Here is a 20,269-nt window from a genome sequence, read left to right as displayed (position 1 = left end):
GGACAGAAAAGCCAGAAATACTTAATACTTATTTGGGCAATAACAGCCAGTGCAATCATGCCAGAGTTGACGAGGAAGAGGAGGGGGCGGCGGAGATATTTTCCATTCCCCTAGAAACTCAAGAGTGTGTTAAACAGTGGCTACCTAAATCAGACACTTCTAAATCAGCAGGACTGGAGAATGTGAGCCACATCCAAGAGGTTTTAAAAAGTGGGCTGAGAAACTCTCTGGCACATTGATGCTGGTTTTCTGTAACTCTGGGAGCCGGGGGGAAGTTCCAGAGGACAGGAAGAAAGCTAATGTTGGGCTTTTATTTCAAAAGGATGAATGGGATGGCATTGATCATTACAAGCCTGTCAGCCTGACATCAGCCCTGGGCAAAATAACGGACTATCTGAGCTGGGGACTAGTGGTGAATATACAACTAAATAATGGTGATATAATTAGTGCCAAACCACACGAGCATGTGGAAAATAGCCCCCATCACACTGATGATATCTTCTGGTGATATGGCAAGTTTGGCTGCTAAAAGTAACAGAACTGATGTCATATTCGGAGGCTCCTGTAATGCATTTGGCTTGGTACTGCAGAGCATTTTGAGTCAAAAATCAGAATATGCAAAATGAATACGTCTCACATGACAAGGGTTAAAAACAGGCTCCAAATGGAACTGTACATGGGACTCCTCACTGAGCAGATGTGTTTCCAGTGGGGTCTGGAATTGCAGGGCAGGCCCTTGGCTTTATCAGTGATTTGGAAGAAAACCAAATCATCCCTGACCATGTCTGCAGGCAGCACAAGGGCAGAGGGGACGGGCTCTGGGTCACTGGGTAAGCTGAGTGTAGCAAACGATACGCAACTGCACACGGCCCGATGTAAAGCCAAACGCCTAGGCCACAGAATGTTGGCCAGGACAGGGGACTGAGAAAGATGTGGGGTCATGGTGCTGAAGAGGAGCTTCCAGTGGGACTAAAAGTGTTAAGACGGGGTCTCAAACTCAGTTTACCTTAGGGCCAGTGCCAGTCCTCGAATCCTCCTAGTGGCCCAGTAGGCTCTCCCTCTGGCAGGACTCTGGGGGTGACTCTGCCCCTGCCACACTTCTCCCAGGCCCACTGGCTGGCTGGCATGCTCCCCCAGTCCTGCCTGCCGCCCCTGGAGACACCAGCATCACCAATGGTATCGCTGCAGGCTAGAGCGGCTCCCACCCGCTGCCAGCACATCCCTGTGGTCCGGGGCTGGTATGTGCAGAGCTGCCCCATCCACTGGGCAGTTCAGCACAGGGGCCCTGTGCTTTGGGAGCCCTGCGGGGGCTGCCCCAACCATCCTATGGTCGGGCTGGTCTCCCACACTCCGGATAGCCTGTGGGGCCCTGGGTTGCCTGGGGCTGGCAGCAGAGGTCTGCACCCACAGTGGGGGTGGGAGCCATGGAGAAGTGGCCTGCTCCGCTCCACCTCCATCTCCCAAGCCAGCCCGCACTGGGACTGGGGTGCTCTGCTTCCAGCAGGGACCGGGCTGGCCTCGGAGATGGCAACAGAGCAGAGGCTGCTGCATCGCTCCACTTCCCCGCAGCTCCCACTGCCAGTGCGGGGAGAGCCCAGCCCTGGCTGCCATCCCATGCCATACCCCCCAGTAATGCCTAAGGTCATGTCCCTCAGGGGAGGGGACTTGAGGGCTGCAATGGGTGGAGCAGGGACTGGGCTTGGGGAAAGAGTACGGAAGGACACCCCCAGGGCCACGGGGACTCGTGTGCCAGCAGCCGTGCATGGCCCAGATTGTGGAACTGCTCAGGCCGCGGGCAGCCCTCAGGCCATGAGCTGGAGACGCCTTATTTTATCTGCATTCGGCAGTAGTGGGATCCTGTGCCCAGTTCTGAGCTCTGTTATTCCAAGAGGCTGCTGACAGTCTGGCGAGGGTTCAGAGAAGAGCCATGAAAAGGCTGGAAACCTGCCTTCTAGTGACAGACTCAAGGAGCTCAATCTCTAGTCACTGGTTTTAGATACTTATATGGGGAATGACACTGCTAGGAGCTCTCCAGTCCAACAGCCGAAGTTGGAATGAGATCAAATGGCTGGAGATGGAAGCAAAACAAATTCAGGCAAGACAGACATTGCACATGTTGGTGAGGGAATTAGCCAGTGTCTGGTGCCCAGGAAAAGCAGATGCTCTCAGGAGCATTTTGCTGTAAATCTGATTTTCCATTGAAACACAATTTCAGCAGAAAGTTTCCCACCAGACCTAGCACCAGAGCACTGGCCCTGAGGAGCTCCCAGCTGCTCCAGTCCTGGCCTCTCTCCCCCAGGGTGCTGGAAGGGTGTGTTGGGGGGTGCTGGCAGAGGGGGCACCCTGTATCTCCAGCAAGTGGACTGCAGGAAATGGTGTAAGAGTGCAGAATCTGTACTCACTTTCCCCGTGTCTGGCTGGCCCCAGGGTGCCCCAGGACTGCCCCTGCAGGCTAGCAGCCCAACCCCAGCTTTCTGCCAGCCTCTAGCCTTGCATCATCCAGCAGCCAAATGATGCAAGGCTGCTTGTTTCCTCCCAAGCAGGCAAGTGGGAAGTGGATACTGGTGGGGAGCTCCAGAAGGCCCAGTCCAACAGCCTCCACAAAGGCCGCCCAGCGGCCCCACCGCAGGCCACCCCACTAGGGCAGGACACACAGCCGTTCTGGTTTGCAAGATACGGTGCATCCAAAGTGATCAGCTACAGGCTCCTTACCAACCACTGCTGAGCTCAGCAGTCGTGCTGGTTGGGCACCCGCCATGTTCACAGCTTGGGCATTTCCTGGAGCTTCCTCCCACCCACCCCTAGCTGAAGCTCAAGACTGCAGGTTGGGCACATCAGTGGCAAGGAGCCATGCTGGAGCCGTGGGGTGAGGCTAATCCACGGCCTGCAAAAGTGCTGAAGGGCCTAGGCTCAGCTGCATCTCTCCTGACTCCTCCGCTATTCAGCATCTGGGAACAGACGTCTCTGCAGCAGGGGCTCCATTAGCCCAACTTTCCTGGTTTGAGTCTGCTCCCCCCCCCCCCGCCTTGCACATTCTCACCCCCACACTCACTTAGCCTCCCCCACCGCCTCTCTCCTCCCACTCCACTCCAGCCCCACATGCTCATGCTCCCACCTCACATCCGGACAGGCACCCCATGGCTCCCAGTCCCAAGGAGCCTTGCACCTCAGCCCCACCCCCCATTCACTATTGCCCCATAGCCCAGCAGCCCAGTTTGGCTTCACTGTCCCTACCTTTGGGGCAGGGCTGAGCTGCAATGCTCCCCTTGCTTCTCCCTCCCTTGCACAGGTGACCCATGACCAGAGCAACCCTCACATGAGGAGGCTGGGAGGGGACACTGCCCAGGGATGGAGCAACAGCGTGCATTAAGTCACTGCTCTCCGCTGGCCAAACATCACCTCAGGATCTGACCCCAGGGAGCCCAGCAGGATACCGCCTCCTTCCCTCTCAGCTGCCTAGGGGAGCTGCCACAGGGCGGCTCCTTTCGCCAGGCCGGGAGCCATGCACGGTGACCGAAAGATCCGTTTCCTAAGGCCGGGACCCAGCTCCATGCAACCACACACAGGCTGTTTCAATGGCCCAGGAGTGGGGGCAGACAGTGGAGCTCCACAGGCCACGAGACACGGGGACCCCTCTGAAGGCTCTCTCCCATCCCCCCAGGCTCCTGCTCCATCACATTCCCCGCCCCCAGCTGTGGCAGTGCAGCGGAAAGCTGCTCGCCCCCTAGAGATTTCCTCTTTCTTGTGGGGAGAGTTTTCCTTCCTCTGTCTGCAGCCACCCCCCTCGTGGTTTCACATTCCTGTAAAGAGAGCTACATTCGGAGAAATTCCGTTTTCCAGGGCCTGGCCTCCTGACCTGCCGCCCAGCCCAGCTCTGGGCACCGCCTCATACGGTGACCCTGAGGCACGGAGCCCAGCGACATGGGGGCATGAACTCTGCTTTGTTGCTTAGCTAAGGGCCAGCTGGCCGTCAGCTCACGGCCAAAGGGCTCAGGTTCTACCCCTCCTCCAACGACCCAGTACTGAAAAGTCGACAGACCCATCAGCGCATTTCACCATGGCGTGCGTCCCTGCTTCCCCCCACAGCCCCATTTGGCTCTGCATTCACCTCCAGTCCCTATGGCTTAGTTCTCCCAGGCCACAGGGAGATGGGGCCTGTGTCCCCACCCCCGCTAGAGATGTTAAAATGTGTTTAATTAAGTAACTGTAACCACTGAACAGTTAAGCAGTTACTTGTGGGGTGGCAGTCAGCTCCCACCTGCCCTGCGCCATGGGGAGTGGGGGGGAAATGGCTACCCCCACGTACCGGGAGCTTGTGTATAACCGTGTACATGGTTAACCGACACCTCTAATCCCGCTGCACAAACCCAGTTTACACAAACACATCCCTCCGCCAGGGCTGGCGCCTACCTGAGATTTCCATAAAATCATCCAGATTTGGCTGCAGGGGGGTCAGGCCTGGCTGGATCATGTCAGCATTTCCTGTGTAAGCTGCAAAAGGGAAGAACCAGTCCACCAGCCACTCGCCAGTGGAGGGGGCAGCTGAGAACGCACCTCATTCTGGGCAGCCCACTCCCCCAGATCCTCAGCTGTCACTCCCATGGCCTTTAGCCTCTGTCATCTGCACCAGGGAGGGGGAGCATTTCCCATCCTGGGGCCCCTCTCCCTGTAGTCTGGAAGAGCCAGAAGCCCATGAGGGGCACTGCATTGTGGTGAGAGGCTCTCCAGGAGGAGAGGGCCGAGAGGGTCGGGCCCTTGGAACAGGAGGGAGGGCAGCCCGCCCTGCCCAGGCCAGGGCGGCTCAGCCATGCAGGGGTCCGCACTTGCCAGGCAGGGGAGATACTAAGAACTAACTCCAGCTCTTATTCTGCACCTTTCAGCCATGGGTCTCAGCACATGTGCAAAGGAGGCCAGTGCCATTATGCACATTTACAGATGGGGAAGCCAAAGGCCGAGGGGACGTGACTCTGCTGCCTCACCCAGCGGTAGGGGCGGGAGTAGCACGTAGGGCTCCTGAGAACCCACCTAGTGTGCCAGGCGCTAGCCACACAGCCTCCTGCAGGCCCAGTAGGGACGCTGTCCCCCACCATAAAGAACTGGCAGCTTGATGCCCTCCCTGGAGCAGTGCCCCACTGGGGCTCTCACTGCGCTGCTGGGGAACATGCCTGCCTCACACCCTGGCTGACTTCTTGAGACAAGCCCATGGCACTGGCCACTGGTGGAGCTGGCTACCAAAGAAGCCACCAATCAGCATGTCAGCCTGATCCCACTCCATATCACCTGCTTTACACTGCACCCACTTTCAGCCAAGCATGGCATTCTCTGGCAGCTGTTCCAGTGTGCTTACAGCGGTATACAGAGGCCATGTTCCACCCAAGAGGGGGCTGCATGTCAGTGGTGACTGAGCAGAGCTCTGAGGCAGTGTTGCCTGTAAACTTAGTGCGTGGGCAGCCACCCAGGAGAGATTCAAATACCGCCCAGCTGATTGGCAGGGTGTCCAAAACTGGCCACATGTGTTTCTACTGGTGGTGCACATCCTCACATGTATCGGTGCACAGAACAAAATTTATTCCACACGGGAATGGAAAACGTTAGAGGGAACACTGCCCGGGGTCTCCTGGCAGAAAGGCACTCTAGAAGTGAGTGCTGTTATCAGCACTAGGCCACTGCTCCTGGAACTGGCTCCCTCCCTCTGGATCATTTGCTCCTTTGCTCCTGCATGCACGGCTCAGTGGCTGCTGGGGGCCAGGGGGATGGCTAAGGCATCTCGTTAACATGACCTCCCTGCTTTGGGAGGTGCTGCACTGGGGCGGTCACTCCAGAGACTGGGTCTAGCAGGACCAGAGCTCCTCACTCCAGGGCCCAGTGGTAAGGCAGCAGTAAGAAGCTAATGGCAATTAGGACAGGACCCTCCCAGGGCTCCTCAGATCACCCAGGGTAGCCTCTTGGATGAGAACATGGTCGAAGGGACTCACCATCCTCCGGGAGTGCCAGGTGGGGGCAGGGGGGCTGTGTCATGGTGAAGAGCGTGTCGGAGATGTCTGACAGGAAACTGTCCAAGTCAAAGAGCTGACGCCCTCCGGCCTCCTCATTCTCGTTCCCCAGCAGCATGGGCACCACGTTGGAGAACAGCTGGTTGCACCATTTCTCCGAAGGCTTCCACTCACCCTCATTCTGTGTGAGAGAGTTCATCAAAGGAGGCCCCCAGATACCTTTCCCCAGGTGGTCCCCTCAGCACCTCTCCCCCAGCACCTCTTCCCAGGCAGCCCCCCTTCCCTGGCATCCCCCTCCCCGGCACCTCTCCCCAGTCAGCCCCCCCAGCACCCCTCCCCCGGCACCTCTTCCCAGGCAGCCCCCCTTCCCTGGCATCCCCCTCCCCAGCACCTCTCCCCCGGCACCTCTTCCCAGGCAGCCCCCCTTCCCTGGCATCCCCCTCCCCGGCACCTCTCCCCAGTCAGCCCCCCCAGCACCCCTCCCCCGGCACCTCTTCCCAGGCAGCCCCCCTTCCCTGGCATCCCCCTCCCCGGCACCTCTCCCCCGGCACCTCTTCCCAGGCAGCCCCCCTTCCCTGGCATCCCCCTTCCTGGCTCCTCTCCCCAGTCAGCCCCCCCTGCACCCCTCCCCCGGCACCTCTCCCCAGTCAGCCCCTCCTGCACCCCTCCCCCGGCACCTCTTCCCAGGCAGCCCCCCTTCCCTGGCATCCCCCTCCCCGGCACCTCTCCCCCGTTAACCCCCCCTGCACCTCTCCCCCGGCACCTCTTCCCAGGCAGCTCCCCTCCCCCCACACTTTGAGTGAGAGCCACTCGACAGTCATCTGATTCCATACATGCCAGGCCCAAACTCAAGCCACAGGGTCAAGTCCAGGAGCTCTTGCTGCTCCAGCCCAGCTCTCATCCAAACAGGCAGCAAATGGAACAATGTCAACCCAGAAGCCCCAGGATTGCCCGCAAGCATGCAGGCATCTCCCAACAGGGAAGGGTTAATTTTGCAGACAGCAAGAAACCCTCTCTGACCCACAGCCAGACAGTCTGAGAAACATAATTAGCCAGGGCGCAGGGCTGGGCGTGTGCATTTACCAACACGAACCTCCCTTACGAGGGGACGCAGTGGCCCAGAGAGTCAGTTGTGGAACATCACTGTGTCTCCCAGGCACACGCTCAGGCCTCAGACTCTCTCTGGCCTGAAGCCCCTTTTTTGGGGCCATAATGGGGGCGGTCATTCTACCCTGTCTTCTTCTGAGGGAGCCGTACTCTGACTCCCAGGCCTGCACAGCTAGTGACTGGGGCACCACACTTGGGAGATGTAGCCTGAAGCAGGGACAGGTTGGCGGGAGTTTGGAACTGGAGCTGTCGCTCCCTGCCATGCCCCATTTCTCAGAGCTGAAGTCAGGCCAAGGTGAAGCAGTGTTTAGCCAGGCCAGAGGCCGGCTGGCCCAGCTCCAAGCCATTCCCAAAGGCAGCTCTGAAGCTGAGCAACTGCTCCCCGGCCAGCATACCTGTGCTGGCCAGGGGCCTCAGCAGATCAAGCCAGTTCTGGTTCTAATGCCAAGAAGAGTTACCTGGCCAGGCCTTTAACCCTGCGTTGCCAGGACGTGGCTCCTGCTAATTTCATATGTTACAACTGGGAAGATGAGGCTCCAGTAGTGTCAGCTCCAAGCACTCAAAAGTCGAGTTGCACCCAAGAGATGCTCTAAAGCCAGGAGCCCTTTAGAACCCCCCAGTGGGGCCTGCACACCTGCCTGGAACCGGAACCTTTTGGAGGTACTGGCCAGCGTTTCCGCACAGCCACAAGGGCGCAAAACGGACTTTCCAAGACCCCAAGCTGAGACTCCAGGGTAGCTCCTGGTTCCAGCAGCTGGGGCTTTAAGAAAACACCTAATGTCAGGAGACAAGGGACCAAACCATGAGAGTGGGGAGCATGCACCACTCCTCCCACCCCAGCCCCTTCCCCCCACCTGCCCCATGAGGGTCTCACCTGCTTTGGGCCGGAGACCTCACCCTCCCGGCTGGACTTTCGAAGCTGCAAGGAAAACCCGGCCTGTCAGCGGCTTCTGCTGCTGGTGGAGCCAGGTGCGGGAAGGGCTAGAGAGGAAGCAGTTCAGGCACCCAGGTGGCTGCGCAGCCCAGGCAGCCAGCAGGGAGGGGGAATAAGATTAACAAGGCTCTTCCTTGTGGGCAGGGCTGGTGAGAGGGTCTCCGGCCTGGGGGGAGGGGTAGTGTTGCAGGGCGGCATGTAGATCTTGGCACCCCAAAGTAGGCTCGCTGCCCACCTCAGCACGGCTATGCCCCTCACGGGCCAGGACCCTTACGCTGGCGGAATTACAATGGCATTTTTATTTGTATTTATTTGATAAATGCTCTGATCCTTCCCCCACCAAATCTTAGCCGGACCCCAGGCGGGCTGCCCAGGAAATAGAGGGGGTATTGTAAGGACGAGATCCCCAGGGGATACGTTGTGGGCAGCCCAGGTCAGGCCATGCAAGGCCTGGGGAAGCGGGTTGTTCAAGACCACAGCCAGGCTGCCAAGACCTGAGGCTGCCCCTGTATCTGAGACCAGGGCGCATGTGCAATCCGCCAGACCCAGCAGCAGGTGCAGACCTGGCTGCACAACGAGCTGCCATAACAGCCAGCATTCCTGAAAAAGGCCAAGGGGTCGACTCAAGATCTGTGCATGTCAACCATGCCCAGATCTGTAGTGTCTGGGCCCCCCACCGAAAAGAGCCCCACTCTGGCCTCACAGCCCCGAAGCTGCGGGCACCGTGCAGAAAGGAGACACTGACCCGCTTCTTGTAGTAAATCCTCCATTTGTGATATTCCTTCATCACCACCTCAATCCGACGCTTCCAGTAGTTCCCCTCCAGCACGACAGCCTAGCAAGGAACAGCCAGCACACCGGTCACAGGCACCTTCAGCAGGCCCCCAGATGTTAGCTCCCCCAGCAACCCGCGCTGGGACAGGCTGGGGCTGGCATTGCCAGAAGCTCCCTCCAGCCAGGGCTCCTGCCCCCACTCCGCACAGTGCCCCCTGCTGGGACAGGCTGGGGATGGCGTAGCTGGGAGCTCCCCCCCAGCCAGGGCTCCTACCCCCACTTCTCACAGTGCCCCCTGCTGGGACAGGCTGGGGATGGCGTAGTTGGGAGCTCCCCCCAGCCAGGGCTCCTGCCCCCACTTCCCACAGTGCCCCCTGCTGGGACAGGCTGGGGCTGGCATCGCCAGAAGCTCCCCCCAATCAGAGCTCCTGCCCCCACTCCGCACAGTGCCCCCTGCTGGGACAGGCTGGGGATGGCATAGCTGGGAGCTCCCCCCAGCCAGGGCTCCTACCCCCACTCCGCACAGTGCCCCCTGCTGGGACAGGCTGGGGATGGCATAGTTGGGAGCTCCCCCCAGCCAGGGCTCCTACCCCCACTTCCCACAGTGCCCCCTGCTGGGACAGGCTGGGGCTGGCATCGCCGGAAGCTCCCCCCAGCCAGGGCTCCAGCCCCTCCCCATAGCGCCTACAGCTGGCAGAGGCCTGACAAGCACATCTCCTTCCCCAGCTGCAGGAGAGCAACATGGCTCCCGTCTGGGCACTTGGCCTCTGGGTTGGTTTTCCCCTCAGCCAAATGAGCAGTCACTGCCTACAGGGCTCTGAGACCTGCAGAGCCACCCCCCATCACTGCCCCCAGCCTGTCAGAGCCAGCTGAGCGCAGACCCCCAAGTCCCAGCCAGCAGCTAGGGTTGCCAGATGGTTTCAACAGAAATCCTGGACACACTTGACATGACATCACAATCCACATTCCATCTTATTTAGAAAATACAGGACAGTTCGATTTTCTCCATTTGTTTCCCGGACAGAAAGCTCAAATACTGGACTGTCCGGTTCAAAACCGGACACCTGGCAACCCTGGCAGCAGCTCCAGTGCTAACCTCCCCCTACACTCCATGACCGAGAAGAGCCCTTCTGTACATACCTCTGGTTTCCTGTGCTCATCAGCCTCAGAGCCCTCCAGGGGCGTCACAAACCCACACACGAGGCTCTTCCTCTGCTCCACATCTGTTCATGAGAGGCCAGAGTCAGGGTCTAGTTGCCCTCTACCCACACTGGCACCTTTCCTGTCCCCACCCCCCTAGGACTGGACTCACCCCATCATCACCCAGTCTAGGGGCAGGCCTTGCTCCCACCTGGAAAGAGGACTTACCCTTCCACCATGCCATCCCCCATTCAGCAGGAGGACTGACCCTCCTTGCTCAGTCACTCGCCACTCCCCCACCTTAGGAACCGCACTCCCCCAAAGCCATTGCAGGGTGGGGGCCAGGTTACTTGAGCCAGAGGCCTGCAGGGGAAGGGGAAGGGCCCAGCCTCAGGGAGCCAGGCCGGGTACTCACACTGGATGTACCAGGCTCTCCAGATAGCGTTGTTGAGGCGGATTTTATCCCGGCAAAGCAGCCTCAGACCCTTGAAATTCTTCCACTTCGGAGACACTAGCTTCCCACTGAAACACCAAGCACAGAAGAGGGCCATGTCTGCTACTGACTGGGTCCTTTGCCAGAAGTGTCCCCCCAAACCCATTCTAGTGGATCCCCTTGCTGCTCCCAGATTAGCACTGAGCAGTGGTTCCAAGCTCCTCCCCAGCACTAGCTGCCCAGGGGTTGCCACCTTGCTTTCACATTGCTCTTCATTGCTTCATCTAGCTCCTGGCTGGGTCACTGTGCTGGCATCAGATTAGCCTTCCCCTGGAGACCAGCTAGTGCCGCTTGCAGCTGTTCTCCATCCATCCCAAATGGAGCCAGCTGAGGTGAGGCCAGGGGGCCAGGAGAGGGAGCTGTCAGTCCAGGTGCTGAGGACAAGCCCAGGAGAGCCCCTTGCAGGCAGGAAGCTGTTTTGTATGGCACTGCAGCAGGAATTTTTCAGACACTCAGTCACAGGGTGTAGAAGCAGGAAGTTTGGTTCCTCTCTTGATACCCGGAGTAGAAGCAACACATGCTGCTGTTGCCAGCATCACCCGGGATACGTCTACACTGGCATGATTTTCCAGAAATGCTTTTAACGGAAAAGTTTTCCATTAAAAGCATTTTCAAAAAGCGCATCTAGATTGGCAGGATGCTTTTCCGCAAAAGCACTTTTTGCGGAAAAGCGTCTGTGGCCAATCTAGACGCGCTTTTCCGCAAAAAAGCCCCGATCGCCATTTTCACCACTGGGGCTTTTTTTGCGGAAAACAAATCTCTGCTGTCTACACTGCCCTTTTGCGCAAAAGTTTTTTGGAAAAAGACTTTTGCCCGAACGGGAGCAGCATAGTATTTCCGGAACAGCACTGACAATCTTACATGAGATCTTACATGAGATTGTCAGTGCTTTTGCGGAAATTCAAGCGGCCAGTGTAGACAGCTGGCAAGTTTTTCCACAAAAGCAGATGATTTTGCGGAAAAACTTGCCAGTCTAGACACAGCCCCTGGGTTTCTACAGTTGCCCCTGCCTGCAGTGCCCTGCAGGGCCTGGGGAGGTGCCACCCCGGTGTGTCTCTATGGGAACATCCTGGGAAGCAAAGTCTGTTTAACCAGCCATGCTATAATGGGAGCCCACTGAGGCAGGTTGCTCCTGCAGCTGTCTCCTTTGGTCTACGGAGCTGTCCTCCTGCATTGATGCTTCTATATTGGTCTCCCCTGAAATCTATTTCCTGTCGCTTAGGCTCCTAGAGCTTGCATCTGCCATGCTGTGCCCTGAACACTTGGCCCACAGTGAGCAATACTGACCCTACAGTCAGCAGGGCCCACTGGCCATCAGCTGTGTCACTGGCAGAGGGTGTGAAAGGAACGTACAAGAGCCAACTCCTGCCTGAAGGGAGGCCAGGGGACGACCAGGATTTCTGAACTCTTGGGGTGCAGCCTCATTGGGAGGCTGGTCGCACAACTGGCTCCACGGTGAGGCTGTTCCCTGTGATCTCACCTCCTCAGTGGTGCTGCCCAGTCCTGGCAAAGGGAGGTGTCTACCCGTGAGTCCCTAGGAGGGTCTCTCCCCACAGTCCTTGCTATGGGGAGGAGGAGGAGATCATAAGATACACCTGAGACTCCCCTCACCCTCCATTAGCACATGGGGCAAGGCTGGGGGAGTTTCTGTGTTCCATGCTGCTCCTCCCCACACAACAGAAGTCAGTAGTAAACCAACAGCTTGTGGCTGTTCTCAGCTCTGTTGAGCTTTCCTGGCCAGGTGTGACATGCCTGGGTCCTGAGGAGGAGCAGCAGTGCAAAGTCATGGGACCCGTGCAGCAGGACTTCATCCCGGGGGCCACTCCTGTGCTGATGCATGAGTGCCACCTGCCCTCTAGAGCACCCATCAAGGACTGTGGAGCACAGCAGAGATTCTGGTGCTGCCCAGCTGATTAGCAGAGTGCCCACAACTAGGTTTGTGTTTCTGCTGGTGGTCCACATTCACACATGCCTTGGTGCACATAACATTGATTCTGCACATGCATGGGAAAGATTAGAGGGACCATCACTGTGGCAATAGGGGACAATCAGGTGGACAGGAATGCACTGCATGGGGGGCACCTCTGCTATCACCAAGGAGTTTGAACTTTCCCTGCAGCTACAAAGCAAACACCCTGCCAAAGCTAAGCAGGGGAGCCAATGGAGTTGCAGAATTTCCTGGGTGCTTGGCCGGTGCCAACTGGCCAAGGTTACTCAGGCGCAATCACTGCCAAATGTGCTGAACTTTGACCTGTTAAAGAGGCAGCAACTCACCCTTCAGCAACAGGCTTTAAAGAGCCCCTGTCCCACAGTGCTAGCCCCATCCCATGACAGGACATGGACCCCCCTTAGGAGCATGGAGGGAAGAGGGAGATGTTATAATCTGCATGTTGTTTTCCTGCATTCATCATCACGTTCATCAGACTGATCTTTGCTCCATGATCCATCCTTGAAGCCTGCCCTGCCCCTTCTGGAGTAGCCCCTGGAGCATAGTGCACCCAGCTGGGAAGCAGGACTTGAAGAGACAGCCTGGAACTCAGAAAGGGAAGCCCAAGCTCCTGGTCACAGGCATGTCCTGCAGGGCAGAAGCAGCTTCCCCTGTAGCCTGGGTCTGAGATGGGACATGGCTGGGATTCTTTTTGGCATCCTGCATTGAGAGTCGGTTCTGCCAAGCTGGGGATGGACCAAGGTGCACAGGAAGTGCCTGGCCCCAGGGAATAGACATGGAAGAGGAAGGGCACTTGGAGAAGCAGCTCATGCCAATGGACAAGGCAAGAAACCGGGACACAGGATGGTTTAGTCTCAGCTTTGTCCAATGGCAATTCTCTCAGTGTGATCTAGGGCAAGTCACTCAACTTCTGGGCCTCAGTTTCCCACCTGTAAAATGGACATCAAAGTACTTATGGGGGGAGGGGGTTTCTATGGTCAGAAAGTGCCATTTCAAAGGGCTGTTCCTGAGTAGAGCTCAGTGAAGCAGGGGCCTGGGAGAAGTTTACAGCAATGTCACGAGACCTACCAGGCCATTAACTTCAGCTGTGTATCCTCTGACACACTCACAAGCCCCACACCCCCTGCCCACACCACAGCCCTTTCCCAGGGCTGCCCACAGCATGTGGGTGTAGATTGCCCAGTGTGGGAGACAGGGGTGACAGACCAGAAACAGGCAGGACATTGACCAAGATCCATCCTGGACAAACACAAGAGGCAAAGCTGCCAGAAATGTCACCGCTGGCCTGAGCACACAGGGGAGAGAAGGCAGCTATTAGCAAAGTGGTGCCAATGTAAAGACCTGGAGGAATCACATCACAGAGCAGGGAGGGGACCGGTGCGTCTGGTCCCACTGCCACCAGAATATGGAGTCAAAGGAGGACCTCCCCAAATTCGATGGACACAGACAACAGGGCAGGAGCTCCAAGAAACAACAAAACCTGAGGGACTGCAGGAAGACTGAGAAATGAGCTCTACAGAGCTTGGCTAAGTGACTTCCTAGTGGAGCGGGGCAGGAGATCTCGCCTGAAGGGATGAATACCAGGGGCAAGAATTAATCCGGTTTGGGTGCAGGGCAGGGCCAAGGAGAAGTGGGATGAAATGAAGAAGGAGAACATTTAGGCTGAATACCAGTGAGATCAAGGGATCCTGGGGAACAATTCCCAAGAGAAGCAGGAGCCCCAGGCCTTGAGCGATTTAAACAAATCACCCCGCAATGCACAACAGCGCCCATCCTGCTCCAGAGTGCAAGCGAATGGACACAGTGGGGCTGCACAAGGCTCCTCCAGTCTCTCCCCATTCCAGGGAAATCCAACAGCTGAGAACAGGGGCCCAACCCCAAGCTCTGAATCTCTCCTGGGTTAAGACGCCACTTAAACATGATGCCAACAGAGCACACAGCCACCCCACCTGGTCTGCAGTGACAATGGCTGTCAGACCACCAGAAACCCCTAGTCTCCGAATCCAGCTTCCCACAGGCCTGCTCCACAGCTGAGCCTGAGCTGCCCTTTCAGCCTGAACCGAATAGCCAGGCAGCGTCTAACAAAGGGCACCCTGTCTGCTAATGCCCTGTCCCCACTCAGAGCTCTGGCCGAGCCCAAGGCCCTCAAGGTGCATGGTGAGAGCTGAATGCGCAGGGTTGTCTTCCCCGTGCACCCGAGAGCCTAGACTCTGCGGTGCCCTTAGAACTCTGAAATCCTGTTCTTTGTCAGCAAACTGTTACATTCCTTATTGCGTCTCGGCTGTGGCCTGTCCCAGATCTCCCCTTGTCCTCTTCCTGCCATGTCCTCCAGCCAACAGAAATGTGGCCACGCACTGCTTTGCACTGTTTCCTCTAAAACCCTCTGTTCTCCATCATCCTGGTTCTCAGGCTCGCAACCTTGGGTCCATCTGCAACTCCTGCCCCCAACCCTGCTGCATTTCCCTCCATAGTGTAGCAAAAAGCCAGCTCTTCCTCCCCAAGCTACAACACACATCCATGCCATGACTCCTGGTCCCTCCTCCCTGGCCTCCTCAACATTCACACGTAGGATCTGCCATAGAGAAGAAGTGTGGCCCAGTGGTTAGAGTGCTAACCAGGGACTCGAGACCTGTAGACTTCCCGTGTGACCCCGGATATGCTACTTGGGCCTGGTTTGCATGGGAACTTGGCCAAAATCAGCATCCAAGGGCTGTAACTATGCAGAAGAATTTTGCAGAAGCGACAGTCACTTGGGGAGGAGACCTACAGTGTCAGAAAACCCCATTCTGTTGCTGTTGGCTGTGTCTACACTACAGGGTTCCTGGGGCATGGCTACAGCACTGCATCTGTCTTGCTCTAGTGCCCAGAATGTAGATATGGCTTTAGTCTCTCTGCCCATGCCCCATGCGTTCTTCCCATCCTGCTAAAGACCGAGAGGTGCTCAGAAATTACAGCAATGGGGCCTCCATAGGCCAGAGCTTCCCCTCTCCCTCCAGGCTTCACACATAGAGCAGCGTATGGGGAGATCTAGCTGGCCGAGTGAAGCACAGCCTGACTCTCAATTCGATGGCATTTCTCTGAAATGAGATCATTTGTGATGCAGTTCCAACTTCTCAAGGATTGTTCTGCACATCTAAAGACAGAGCCCTCATGACTGATGAAAAGCAGAAAATCCAAAGAGGGAAGGAGGAACACAAGGGGTGCGTCTAGACTGGCAAGATTTTGCGTAAACGCAACCGCTTTTGCGCAGAAACTTGCCAGCTGTCTACACTGGCCACTTGAATTTGCACAACAGCACTGACGTTCTAATGTAAGAATTCAGTGCTTCTTGCGCAAATACTTTGATGCTCCCGCTCAGAGATAAGCCCTCTTGCGCAAGAGGCCAGTGTAGACAGGCACCTCCATTTTTTGTGCAAGAAAGCCCGATGGCTAAAATGGCCAAAAGGCTTAGATATTCATTTCTGGCTTCTCATCCCAAACCAGGATAGCATCTGCCGGACTGCAGTCTGTCAGTGCAAAGCCTCATACTGGGCATGGATACTTTTTGCGCAAAAGCATCCGTGCCAGTCTAGATGCTCTTTTGCGGAAATACTTTTAACGTAAAAGCGTTTCCATTAAAAGTATTTCCTCAAAATCATATCAGTCTAGACGCAGCCATGGAGTTCCTGCTGTCCCACTTTCAGGGTATATGCCCCTGTATTCCATACGGTGGATGGCATATTATTTTCCTGCCTTAAGAGCAGGATGACGTGGGTGTGTTTCCAAATGCTTTTGAAAGGGGGTGTGAATTGAACAAGGTGGGGCAGAAGGACATGATCTGGTATCTGGCTCCACTTCTGTCAGGGACAAAAGGCTTAGATATTTTCACACTTACGGCTAGAATGGGTGATCATACAGATTAAGAGTAGGAAAAGGCTTTGGGTGCTGGCTGGCTGCAGATATCACAGTGTAAATCCAGGGAGCTATGCAGCCTGCACGCCGATCTGAAGGGAGACAATCCCTTGCCTCTTACCAAAAGAGGTGATGGCTGGGAGCTTGAACCCTTTAACTGGGGTCCTTGAGGGACTATGATGACATCTGGGCTGGCAGCTGGCTGGCAGGGCCATTATCTTTGTCCCCCTTTGTAGCTGTCTGTAGATCAAAGAATCTGTGATGGCTGCATTACTGCCTTGCAGTGTAACAGCATGCAGTGTAAGCCTGCCCACCCTCCCAATACAGTGTAAAGTGCGGACACCCTGAAGCACTCAGCTCTCAGACAGAAGTAAGGGTGATGACAGGGAAATAGAAGCATGGAGGCATACACAAAGCCTCTGGGTTGGGCGGTACGGGTGACATCAGGATGGGGAAAGGAAATGGGGGAGGCACACAGAAATCCTGGCATAGGGTGAGGGGAAGAAATGAGGCAATATACAGAACCCCAACATGGAGGGAGAATGGGGGACAATGGTATGTGGAGGGAACCCCCACATTTTACAGCTGGTTAAAAATGCCAGAGGTTTCTTAGGGGACATTGTGAAAATAAATGATGAGTTTCTTTTTAGTTGGTCATCGAAGATTTTTTTTGTTTGGGATTTTTTTAATTAAAAATGAAAAAGAAAAATGTTGGTTTTCATTCTTTAAAAATATTCAATAAGTGAACCCGAACATTAAAAATTTAACCACAACTTTTCCTGAAAATGTCTTTGTTTCTGGCTTCTCATCCCAAACCAGGATAGCACCTGCCGGACTGCAGTCTGTCAGTGCAAAGCCTCATCTGGGCCAACAGAACAGCCCTCTTTTAAAGCTTGTTTTGATGAAAAGTGCCCAGCGTGACCCAGCACCGTGCTATTTACTGAGTCCTTTCCTGGAAGTCATCAAGCTGAACTCTGGCAGCCTCATTAGCAGAAGATGCTCCACACGTATCTAGGTGAGCAGTGTGCCTGGTAATGAAATACATGGGCGAGAGAGAAACTCTCCGTGGAAAGGGCTAGGCACAAAGGCTTGCTCGGCTCCTATGCCAGTGCAAAGGAAGCATAAAATGCTACCAGATCTGACTGGGAGCCCTTTGCAGTCGGGATGTGATAGTGTAGTCAATGAACCGATTAACCAATAAGCAAAAGTGCATAGGTTAATGCTATAGAGTACGTGCATTTCCCCGCCTCCCCCACCAGTGCATTTTTAGCAGGCTGGCCAGCAGCCCGGCTCATTTCTGGCTTGTGATGGGTCCTGGACCTGCCCCTGCTGCGGCTCTGCATTTAAAGTGTAGTAGGAGCTGGGCGGGCAGGCAGCCTGGCTCAGGTCTGGGAGCTCAGATGCTCCACCCAGACAGGGGCTGCTGCCACCCAAGCTGCTGACTCTTTATCAGAGGCAGCAGCACAGGGCAACAGGCAGGCGGTCTGCAAGGGGAGCTGGTTTTTTAACTGGCTCCCCTCACAGACCAGCACCTGCCTGGCACCCAGAGGCAAAGGCAGCAGCGCAGGGTGGCAGAGGGCTCCTCAAGAGTGAGGCCGGAGCACACTGGCTGCCGGCCCTGCCCCCAGGGACTATAGAATAGTCGACTAACCAATAAGAATTCATGAGGTTACTCGACTATTCAATTAACCGATATTTAACATCCCTAGAGTGTAGACTGTGCTGGGGCGTCACCGTGCACCCCGGGAAACGTCTAGACTGCAAGCTTCTTCTGAAAGAGCATCCACACCTCAAAACCGGATTGAAAACTGATCTGCTTTTTCGAAAGAGAGCATCCAGACTGCATGGAAAGAAATCCCTGATTGCTGTGCACAGAATGGCGCAGCAGAATGGCCACCAGGGCACCTGGGCTTTTTTCGATTCCCTCTTCTTTCAAAAAATGCCCCTGTTCTGCGTCCACACATGCCTTTTTTCAAAAGAGCTCTTTCGAAAATGGCGTTCTTCCTCGTAATCTGAGGTTTACCAATGTCGAAAACCCTGTATTCTTTCCATTTCATTTCAAAGAACGGCATTGCAGTGTGGACGCAGGTGACGTTTTTTCGAAAAAACAATGTAGTCTAGACATACCCCCAGTGTTGTTCGGCACCTGGAGGGGGGCCAGGCCAGTGGGGCCTTGTCTCCCCATAAAGAGCTGGAGAGTCCAGCTGGAGGGAGCAGCCCCAGAAGAGGGGAGGCAGATTGTTCTGTCTAGGTCCTCTGGGAAGCAGCCTGAAACAGGGCTGAGAAGGGAGGGCAGGCTGGCAGAGCAGACCATGTGTTCTAACAGCAAAGGGCTGAGGGAAGGGCACTGCCTCTGGGCAACAGGAGCAATGTCTCAGCGGGTTTCTGCAAGTGCAACAGCCCGTGTGCTGCTCTGGCCCCTGTGAAGGGACTTGGGGCTGTTGGGTAAATAGAAAGCACCAAGTGCGTATCGCTCGTTTCTCTTTTAATATGAAACTGACCCACTGCAAAGCCCCAAAATCTGCTACTCATACTGGGGGCTATGAGCCCATATTAGTACCAAGCTAGTCTGTGATCATGTCGCTAATATCCACCCCCCACTGCCAGGGACACAAAGGGGGGGCAGAGATAACATGCTGATGTTCAGTTGTAGGGCTCTTCTGAAAGAAAAACCAAATGGCTGCTGGAGCGATTTTCAAAAGGGAAAAGAGCCTGGGGGATGAGCCATGGCCAAAGCACCTGTTCTAACTGTATATTTTGATCTGAATTCAAAATGTGATCAATGTCCTTGACCCCTGTCTATATGCCAGAGGCCTGCCACACAGAGCTGGGGAGGGGGAATCCAGGGGTCCCAGTCAAAAGGATCCTCAGACTTACCTGTAGGCCAGGCTCATGCACTCGAAGAGTCGGGTGAGAGTTGGGTCGATGGTCCGGGGATCTGCTGGCTCCGGCTCAGAATGGTGGGGGCGTCGGCGGGGCACCAAGTCGCTGTGCGGCGAGGACACCATAAAGTGGCCGCTGTGGATGACCTGGGAGTGGGGCAGGGAGCCTGACCCTGGCCCAACACTGCCTGAGCCCAGACCCTCTGAGTCTGAATCAGAGTCTAACTCTGGGACTGTCCTGACCTGTGGGTCCAGAAAGGCTCCATGCAGCCCCACCTGCATTCCAGCGATGGTGCCCGGTGCAAGCAGCCACCCACCAGTGTGACCCTCTTTGTCTGTCTGGGGTCTGGGTACCTGGGAGGCCCACATCATGGCAGTATCTGAGCCCCACACATGTCCATTAGCATAAGGCGTGTGCACCATGCCCCCAGATCTGCATGTTGCTTCCCCACCCTCTCCCTGACTTGTTCTTTGTCCTGTGTCCTGCTTAGCTTGCCATTCCCCTGCTTCTTGGCAGTCCTATTTATAGGGCCCCCAGGTATAATCCCACCCCGCCCTCTTTACTCCAGCCATGCCTGTGGGCGGGGACAGGGGTGGGCGCTGGAGTCGAGCAGGGAATTAACCCCTTGTCTGCTGGATCCAGGGAAAAGGGGGAGCTCTGGGTCACACTAGAGTCTATTTCCATGACAAGCTGCCTACATTAAAGGAGAAGCCGCTCCAGCTTCCATCTGTTCCCAGCCCCCGCAGCTAGGAGGCCAGAGACAGGTCTGCTACTACAGCTCAGTTAGCTTTGTTTACCTTGGCTCAGCGCTGCTCTGCCTGCGAGCGGGAGAAAAATACACGGTATTTACCTAGCACGTCTGTACTAATGTTTCCCCTGCATTTCCCAGGGAACAAATACAGATTAAGGGACAAAAACAGGCAATTATAGCGACCAGGGTCCAGCTCAGCACAAAGCAGGGAGCGACTCGCGGAGTCATGCCCAGGGCCCTGGAAACAGGCAGCGTGAGAACCTGCTTTCAACTGGCTCCTCCAGGGTCTTCCGCTGAGCCAGAGAGAGGCAAAGATACAGACAAGTTCTCCCGGGGGCCTCTGAGGAGGCAAGGC

The 20,269-nt window shown here is 56.0% G+C and overlaps 1 protein-coding gene across 2 annotated transcripts in view; it reads right to left on the bottom strand.

The window, feature by feature from the left end:
* The window catches only part of MLXIPL (MLX interacting protein like), a 48,823-nt gene extending 29,153 nt beyond the window's left edge, over positions 1-19,670 (bottom strand). The window contains exons 1-7 of one of the 2 annotated variants that reach the window (XR_016347646.1): positions 19,158-19,670; positions 10,364-10,470; positions 9,949-10,031; positions 8,780-8,869; positions 7,975-8,019; positions 5,976-6,174; positions 4,411-4,491 (exon numbers count right to left, since the gene is read on the bottom strand). Coding sequence is in view for 1 of the 2 variants with exons in the window: in XM_075904982.2 (XP_075761097.1) it covers positions 4,411-4,491; positions 5,976-6,174; positions 7,975-8,019; positions 8,780-8,869; positions 9,949-10,031; positions 10,364-10,470; positions 19,158-19,585 (1,033 nt within the window). In the remaining variant the exon portion in view is untranslated. The remainder of the gene's footprint in view (positions 1-4,410; positions 4,492-5,975; positions 6,175-7,974; positions 8,020-8,779; positions 8,870-9,948; positions 10,032-10,363; positions 10,471-19,157) is intronic. The other variant, XM_075904982.2, reaches the window with a different exon arrangement.
* Between the last annotated feature and the right edge of the window lie 599 nt (positions 19,671-20,269).

This window comes from Pelodiscus sinensis, chromosome 21 (assembly GCF_052426305.1).
Source record: "Pelodiscus sinensis isolate ZL-2025 chromosome 21, ASM5242630v1, whole genome shotgun sequence".
In the NCBI taxonomy this organism is placed as follows: Eukaryota; Metazoa; Chordata; order Testudines; family Trionychidae; genus Pelodiscus; species Pelodiscus sinensis.
The sequence above is the reverse complement of the archived record's forward strand: the minus strand, read 5'-3'. Positions and strand labels throughout refer to the sequence as shown.